The 9417-nt window shown below is 43.3% G+C and overlaps 1 protein-coding gene across 1 annotated transcript in view; it reads right to left on the reverse strand.

Moving 5' to 3' along the window:
• Positions 1 to 1827: 1827 nt before the first annotated feature.
• fa2h (fatty acid 2-hydroxylase) overlaps positions 1828 to 9417 on the reverse strand; it is a 60626-nt gene continuing 53036 nt past the window's right edge. The window contains exons 5-7 of the mRNA XM_063196910.1: positions 9364 to 9417; positions 6817 to 7069; positions 1828 to 5137 (exon numbers count right to left, since the gene is read on the reverse strand). The exon at positions 9364 to 9417 is cut by the window's right edge and continues 119 nt beyond it. Of these exons, the coding sequence (XP_063052980.1) occupies positions 5067 to 5137; positions 6817 to 7069; positions 9364 to 9417 (378 nt within the window). The 3' untranslated portion in view covers positions 1828 to 5066. The remainder of the gene's footprint in view (positions 5138 to 6816; positions 7070 to 9363) is intronic.

Here is a 9417-nt window from a genome sequence, read left to right on the forward strand (position 1 = left end):
CGCACTGCTGCCTCAAAATTGTCCATGCTCTGTTCACTTGTACAGAGACTCCACAGGTGTTTTTTCCGAAATAAGATAACGGATGCTCGCGCTGACCTCAGATATGCAGTGGGCACCATGGACACGGGTATTCCTAGTGATGTCATCAGTCCAGTGTACTGCACTGTCACCCAGTATTAAATACAGAATCACCATTCCCGATTTTATCCATGCCTGCAGTTCTCCTAGTGGCCGCTATCGAGATACGGCTCTGAACGCAGCAGCCCGTTCTTTCTGAATGGAGTCTGCACTTCCCCTAGAGTGCAGTACCACCCAGAAAAGTGGAGTCTCTCGTAATATCCTTCCAATATCTCTGGTGTGTTCGAGTCGACGATGCTCACGCATTCATGCTCACGCATCCACGTCGACTCTGAAACGGGTCTGTTGCCAAATTTGATCCTTTCATGAATATTTCCTAAATAATAAACTAAAATTGACCGAAGTACAGCAAATCTTGCAGCTAAACATGTTTATTTCTGGATATTCAACATGGTGGGCAAGTGCAAGTGCAAAGTGCAATTTTCCCTCTTCCCAGACATAATGAATAGGCCTACTTAGAATTTGATGGTGGCGGTAATTATTTGTGAAAAATGTGTGAATTTGCAGCGTTAATCTGGAAAGAAAATGCTAAAAAAAATATATTGCACAGTGCACCTTTAAGATTATTTTTACGTGGTCTTGGTCTTGTGTCGGTCTCAACTTAATTTGTTCTTGAGCTTGTCTTGATCTATAGGCATAGTAGTGTTGAAAGGATGTGTGTATAAACGAAGCCACTCATGTTCACCACAACACCTTACCGTAATACCAAGTTAAGAAAGATGTAGGCCTACTTTAGTGTATTGTTTCTAGTTTTGGCTAAGCCATGTTGATTACAGGCCATACAGCTGAGCCTCACTAGCCTAGTTTTACCAGACCACATTCATTACTCATAATTCATTTTTTTGTCTGCATCCTCATGCCCTGGAGCGCTTGGGTGAGCCCTCATGCCCTGGAGCACTTGGGTGGGAGGAGTGAGCTCAGCTCTGGTTTCAAACGAGCTCTGACCAATTGCTGACAGTTGACGTGGTGCATGGCGTATGTAATGATGTTCCCAAGTGCATTCGCTCATCGGCCGGTAACACCGCCCTTCTAGTAGGCAACTGAAAACCCTCCCCACAGAAGCAGAATCAGACCCTTTGTAAATTACAAAGTAATCCAAAAAATGAATGGTCTGGCATGTCAAACTAAAATTGACAGTTTGTTCTTCAGTTCACTTCACGCTAGTATCATGTTTGTTTTTGGTCTTGATCTGGTGTCGCCTAGCCTGGGAACTCCCACAGTGCCTTTAGTTCTACACAATCGTTTCGATCTGAAAGACAGTCTGGGGAGGATGACTCATAATGTCCAAGATCATGGGATCTGTGTCATAATGGCCCAGCATTCCGACCTTAACAGTTTCTCTGCCTAATCAGAGAGCAGGGCAGTGTCATAATAGCCAAGTATTCTCTCCCCATACAGAATTTACAATAGGCAACTCCCCAGACCTAATCTCACTTGTGATTAGGTCTGGTGTTAACCAGGCAAGGTGTCGCCCTGTCTTGTTGTTGATCTAAACCTGGTCTTGGTCTTGACTGGTCTGTCTTGATCTTGGTCTTTGTCTTGGTCTCCAGACCCTGTGGTCTTTATAATGTCTTTGTCTCGGACTACATCACTACATAACACAACTCTTTTCATTAAAAAAGCATAATTCAAACACAGAATAAATTGAAAAGTGAAAAGGAAGAAAACATGACACAATGTAAGCACATATATACACACATTTTATTTACACATGCATTTGCATAGACATTTTTATAAATCTAAACATTCAAAATATAAGTAAACAGATTTATGTTATATATAATAATTATTTATTATTACAATTTTGAATCACACACACACACACACACACACACACACACACACACACACACACACACACACACACACACACACACACACACACACACACACACACACACACACACACACACACACACACACACACACACTTACTTCTCTGTCAGACCACATACATACACAATTAAACCTCCACTCAAACTGACACAGACAAAGACGCAGACAAAGATGTGACACCAACAGGCTTTGTGCTCATTTCCTGATAGTTTGTGAGCTAGTGAGCCACACAGTCACCATGACAACAACAACAGAGATTTACTTCCAAAGCGGTGTTCTCTGTATTATTTGACAGGATATGGTTTATGTATGTCATTACTGTTCCCATTTCAATAATCTATTTTCAAAGATGATATATAGAAACATTATTCTAGTCATAGACAGCTGTACGTTGTTAGCGAGTGCTACTGTGAGCGTTCACACAGTCCTGCAAGCTAACACACAGCCGTAGGCTACCAGGAACAGCATGTGGTAGCACTAGAATTGAACTTCGACATTCATTAGCACATGCTAACACATCTCAAAGCTAGAGGGTTTGCTAATTACGACACCCACAAGATGAGAATGTTGTATATTTCATTGGATGGAACTCAACTTGTTTTTTTGTGTGAATTGCTGTTTGTGCGTGTGTGTGTGTGTGTGTGTATGTGTGTGTGTGCGTGTGCGTGTGCGTGTGTGTGTCAATAAGGCACGTAGTACTGAGGACTCAGCAGGGCTTCCGCACCCCCCATCTCTTCTGCAGCACCCCCCATCAGATGACTCTTCATACCGTAGATCATCGTCATACAGAGGACTGCACTGAACATGACCACATACACACCCACATACACTTAAACACACATACACACACTCCCACACACACACCTATTCAAACATATGATATAGGCTTATGAGATGTTTGTTTGCCCTGATGGCAATGAACAATGTGAGCAGAGAGAGAGGCCCAAACCCAATGCGTCATATCCTCAGTGCCCGTTGCCCAGACAACACCAGCCCTGGAGTGCGCTTCTCAAAACTGTAGTTGCTAACTACGTTAGCTACCTTGTTGGGTTGCAATGCAATTACCCCACTGGTAACCAACTAACTTGTTAACGGGCTAGCAACGACACTTTTGAGAAACGCAACCCTGACCCACACACCACACCACAGACAAACACAAATGGTTGTACATGGTACATCAAGACACCTGTACACTCACACGTGTGCTACTAGTCCACAGGCTACCTAGAAGGGGTACAGGAGTATCAAGATGCCCTTTGAAGACAGTATTATCATTATATTGTTAATCATAGCCTAGTAAGTGCGTGTGTGTGTGTGTGTTGTGTGTGTGTGTGTGTGTGTATGCGTGTGCGCGTGCGTCTGGTCAGTGACACAACGTATGGAGGTCTACTAAAATGTTGTTCATTTTTTTCATGTGACTAAAACAATGACTGTGTTGGCAATGAAGGAAGGTACATGTTCAGGAGTGCATTTCTCGAAACCGTAGTTGCGGACTACATTAGCAACTTTGTTGTTTGTAATGCAATTTCCCATTGTCAACTACCTAAGTTGCTAACTGGCTAGCAACTACGGTTTCGAGAAATGCACCCCAGATTAGGGAGGGGGGAAAAATGAATGAAGCAGCAAGAGCAGCAGTCAAAGCAGGAGTGCCACAGACAGGGATGAATATGAAGAGGGAGTGAAATGGCTGAGGATGCAATGGTACGCTATGGCCAGCAGGGGGGGGGTGGGGGAGGCAGGAGCAGGCTCCAAGCAAGAGGTATGAGAGAAAGTTCTGGCGTGAGCTAATACAACTGCTCTCAGAACAGCTGGAGTACCACAGAAAGGCCACCACCACTTCACCATGTCCATTAAATCTGTCACTTCGATGACTAAGCCTGGCAAGGTTTCAGTTCCCGAAGAGGATTGGTTTCTGAAACACCACTTGATGACGTTTTGACATCAGTTGCAGACTGACTGAAGCTCGATATCATTGGTTAAATTAGTTTTTTTTGTTTTTGTTTTTTTTGTTTGAGGAGTCGAAGTGAAACGAGGTGCCACCAACACCACCAGTGAGAAGAGAAGTCCAGACCACAGACAAAAAAAGAAAAGAAAAAACAAATCAGAAAATAAATATCCCCTAAGCAGCAATCCAGCTGCTTCTTTCTTCCCAAACCCAAAGAAGGGTTCTGGAGAGAAAATCATTACCAAGTGATAATAATGACACATTTAAATACAAATTACACATTTTTTTCTTTCATTTTTTTCATTACTTCAGACAATAAGGACACGACCACAGAAGACCTCTCTACATTCCGGCGTCAGAAGAACCCCCACCACTCCATCCCTGCCCAACACCTGCTACCGGGACAACAGGACCTTCCCCCTCACTAGAAACGTTCACACTCCTTCTCACACTTCCAAATACCTGCTTCTGTCTTTGACACACGTGCACGCACACACACACACACATAAACAACACATACACACACACATTAACATAAACCATGTACCCACTCTCTTCAAATCATGTTTCTTTGTATTTACACATCCATAAAAACACTCACATCTCAACAACTTACAAACTTGCAGCCTCCCGAATAATCAATGCACACAAAGACACATATACAGTACACATCCACATCCAAACTCAATCCATAGGTAAATGGAAGAGGAATCAAAACATAACAAGAATAAGACTTCATTTTTGGTGCCTCTTTTTTTAACTGTCATACAAATAAAGATAATAATCTTTTTGTTTTTATATAAAATATTTTGTCCGATACAATATCCAAAATACAAACATGACACAACACTCCCCAGGCCACCGCCCCGCCCCTTTCGTGTGATTGGCTGGCTGACACTTCCATCATCTTGGGATAAGAACGTAGCCACAGCGAAAAGCAGAGCAAGGAAAGGGAAGAGGGAGGGACGCGCAGAACAGGTGTGTGTGTGTGTACGTGTGTGTGTGTGTGTGTGTGTGTGTGTGTGTGTGTGTGTGTGTGTGTGTGTGTGTGTGTGTGTGTGTGTGTGTGTGTGTGTGTGTGTGTGTGTGTGTGTGTGTTTCGTATTTGTTTTCTGTGATGATGGTCTTGTCCCTGGTGAATTTTGCGTTAAAAGGCCTCCTCGGACGGGATGACTGTGTTGAAGGGGTGGTCCCAGAATGTGGTGGTGATCCCAAATCCTGCAGACACACAGAAACACACATACACCGTACTTATTAGTAGCACACAAACACACAGTAACATTTAAACCATAGCAGTGAGCATCTCTTATTTTACACACTTCATTCTCACTCACTCACTCACACACACACACACACACACACACACACACACACACACACACACACACACACACACACACACACACACACACACACACACACACACACACACACACACACACACACACACACACACACACACACACACAAACATACACTTCACTTCACTTGCATGCCCGTACGCATGTGAACACAGATAGTTACACATACTCAAACAGGCTCCTACAAAAACAAACAAAAACAAATTCATTCATAAACAAGAAGGAACATCCCATAAGGACCCCGCAACCCCACTTCTACTGACAAACACACACTCACTAATTCAAAACAGGAAGTCACACTAGCCACCAGACCAACACCGGTATCCTGTTACAGTGCCTGAACTTGACTGGCCCCCATATCTCGTGACATCGACCTACCACTGCTGTCCAGTGCTCTAAATACTAGTCTTCCTGTCAATCCACTGGGGCAAGACACATTGTCTTACAACCCTGAGCAGTGACCCCTTAATGCACACCGTACCTCCAGTGGCACTCTGCAATAGTCATTGAAAAGTTAACTACCATAGTTCTACAATACTATGACATAACACAGGTCCTTTAGTAATGCACTCCGACTTGGTCACTGCCATTCTGGTAACAGCACATTTATAACGCTGTCTTTTAACAGGTTAAGCTTTATTTCCTGCATTTCTTAACAGAGGCCAGCAGGAGGCAGCAGATTTCCAGCAGTGCAGGATGAGGACTGAAGGGGGCGGGACCACTGTCTTACACAAGTGAAGGGGGCGGACTGAAAGTCAGTTTCTCCCTAAAAGATAAGAAACTTCTGTCTGTCCTCTTTACGATTCAAAGTAAGTCACTTTGAATGAAAGCAGCTGCCCAAGTTGAATGTACTGTGACACATACTACATATAGCTTAATGAAGTATCTCTATTCCATTCTACCCTGTCAGTTGCTCCGTAACAGGTGAGAAACATTCATGTTTGACTGCCCTCCTCTGTGCGGTGAGTCACTTTGAATAAATGCACCTGTCAAGTTCAATGTACTGTGTAACACACATGACACATTACATTAAAAAAATCTCCACTCTACTCCTCACCGCTCTTATACCCAGAATGAGTTATTGAAAATTGGGCTGCAGCATTCTGAGGTTAGATATTTTGCTCAAGGGCACCTCAGCCATGGGAGGGCATGACATTGGGGTTACATGGTAATCTATTAAGACTGACAAAGACCAATTTGCCACAGCTGCCCCTTCATTGGCAGCTACCACCAAAAACAAAGATTTTTATTCATCCAAGTGGCGTCAGTCAAGAAGAGGTAAGGTCTGGACTTTTTTGTGTGGTCTTTTTGACTTTATGATAGGACAGTGAAGGTGGTGACAGGAAGCGAGTGGGGAGAGAGAGACGGGGAAGGGCCAGCCGCATGGTAGACGAGTGCCCTACCGTTTGGCCACGGCAGGGCCAGGTCTGGACTTCTTTATGGAGAATGCCTAACAATTTTTCCCCAGGGAGAAAATGTTGTTTGAACGTATTATGAGACAGTTACTGTGCATACGGCAGAAGATCTTTACAGTACCTGCTCGTTGGTGCTCGAAGTGGTGCTTGACATGGTAGGCCTTGAGGCCGTACAGGTAGGAGTCCTTTTGCGGAGAGCCGTAATGCAGGTAGTAGTGGATCATGTCGTAGACCACGTAGCCACACAGGCCACCCACGAACAGGGACACGGCCAGGCCCTCGCAGAACAGGGCCCGCAAGGTCAGGTAGAAGGTGCCCACCACCACGGAGGCCAGCCCCGGGGGGAAGACCAGGCGAGAGCCATCGAATGGAGACTGGAGGGGGGAGGGTGGAGGGGGAGAGAGAGAGAGAGAAATTTTTTAGATTTTAAAGATTTTTTACACTGACACTAGTAAAAGGGTACATTACACTCCACAGAAATTGATACTCAGAGAGAGAGAGAGAGAGAGAGAGAGAGAGAGAGAGAGAGAGAGAGAGAGAGAGAGAGAGAGAGATTGAGAGAGAGAGAGGGAGAGAGAGAGAGAGAGAGAGAGAGAGAGAGGGAGAGAGAGAAATGTGGATGAATAAGAAGTATAAGAGGAAAAGAGAGACAGGAATATAGGGGGGTGTATGGAGAGGGATGAAGAGATGGGAAAAGAGCTTATTGATGTTCTACAGACCACTGGGCTCCTATACGGTATGATCTTAAGCAGACAAAGCAATTAAAAATGATGATACACAGGCCAACTTTTTGAAAAATGTTGCTGGGTAACGACATGTTTGCTCCTAATTCTCCTATAAAATGATTGGGGTAATGTGTCTACTGATGAATTATGCCTCAAATTTATCAAAAATGACCACATTTCCAGCCTCATATCCAAAATCAATACAAATGTATGACACAGAATGAGGAATGTTAGATATCATAGAATTTTTGGTTCAAGAATGAAAATAAATTCTCTGACTAAGGCACTCCAATTTAAAATGTCATTATTAATTAAAATGTTTAATATGTCCATGTAGGACTTGTCAAATTAATAAAGACATTTTAAATTGGAGTGCCTTAGTCAGAGAATAAGAGCACACCATACTCTACAAACATAGCATTTTTGTCAGATAATATAGTCTTCTTTTGTCTAGTAATAATACAGCATTTTTGTCTGCAAAAATGCTACGACTCAAATGACTAGCTAATCAGGACTGAGTAGTGAGATGTACAATGTGTCCATTGTGTTGACAAGGGGAATCCATGGGGACAGTCACCAACAGTCAACGGGACCGTTAAATAACACATTGTCTTGTGTGTGTGTGTGTGTGTGTGTGTGTGTGTGTGTGTGTGTGTGTGTGTGTGTGTGTGTGTGTGTGTGTGTGTGTGTGTGTGTGTGTGTGTGTGTGTGTGTGTGTGTGTGTGTATGTGTGTGTGTGTGTGTGTGTGTGTGTGTGTGTGTGCGGCGCGCGCGTTTGCAGTAGATCATGTGCCCTTTTACCTACATATTATTGTGCCTTTTCTCATGGGTGGGTGGGGGGCATATATGACATAGCATATCTAGCAGACCTTTCTAAGTATGCAAGATATGGTAATGTTATTAAAGAAAAATGTAAAAACTCAACATCGACATCTTTAGACTTGGCTGCTGTCTCTGTCTGTAAACAGACACCTGTTGTGGTTAGTATTGACTTAAAATTCACCGTCAACATTCACAGATAACACTGGACCCTATGCTGCTGTAAGTATTGAGTTATATTTCACAATTGGCATTCACAGACATATTTTGTATACAGCATGGACACGAGTTGTTTATATATATATATATATATATATATATATATATATATATATATATATATATATATACTTAGGGTTTTTTTGCCTTTGTTTTTGTCAGGAAAGTGGAGGAGAGACAAGAAATGAGTGAGGAGAGAGAGACGGTGAAGGATTTCTGGGTATATATGAAAGGGACATAAAGTGTATGATGACAGACAGCCATTATATTTCTATTTCCATTTATTATTACTTCTATTTTCTGGACCATATTTTCCGTTGGAGATGTCAAGGTGGCGTATAGGGAAACTATGTACAATAGGACAAGGTTATGTACTGTGTGGACTTTGTGGAAAAAAGTTGAATTCCAAAAAAAATAATAATAATGTTTTAAGGCTTTTTTGCCTTTATTTTGACAGGACGGTGGAGGACAGGAAATGACTGCGGAGAGGATCGGCAAAAATACTGAATCAAACAAAGATATCGCAAACCACGCCCACTCAATGCAAAAGCGTGTGCTCAAGTTGGGTCTCCTAAGGGGGCGTTGTCCCCTACTTCTTCTTCTCTTTTTGAGGTGTTTGCGCAAGACGTGCGCTACCGCCATCTACAGCGCTAAGGGGACTTCATTGATTCTCAACCTCAGGACTCCGAAGGTCTCCTAACCGAAGGTCTCCTAAAGGGGCGTTCACCCGACATAAAGTGGATACCGGAAAGGAAACAAAATGACGCTTCTTGGTTACATCCACTTTCTTTGGGATCGGCTTGGCCTGCACCTAGCCAAAGCTGTAATTGGCCTTGTTCACAGGCATATTATACAGTCCAGTGATCTAGAGTAGACAGCTGTTGCTGCTGCTCTTGTTTGTTTACCTTGTGGTGCTGTCCGTGGAGCAGGAAGTGGAGGGTGATGAGGTAATAGTTGTG

The sequence above is a fragment of the Engraulis encrasicolus genome, chromosome 4, assembly GCF_034702125.1.
Source record: "Engraulis encrasicolus isolate BLACKSEA-1 chromosome 4, IST_EnEncr_1.0, whole genome shotgun sequence".
Lineage (NCBI taxonomy): Eukaryota > Metazoa > Chordata > Actinopteri > Clupeiformes > Engraulidae > Engraulis > Engraulis encrasicolus.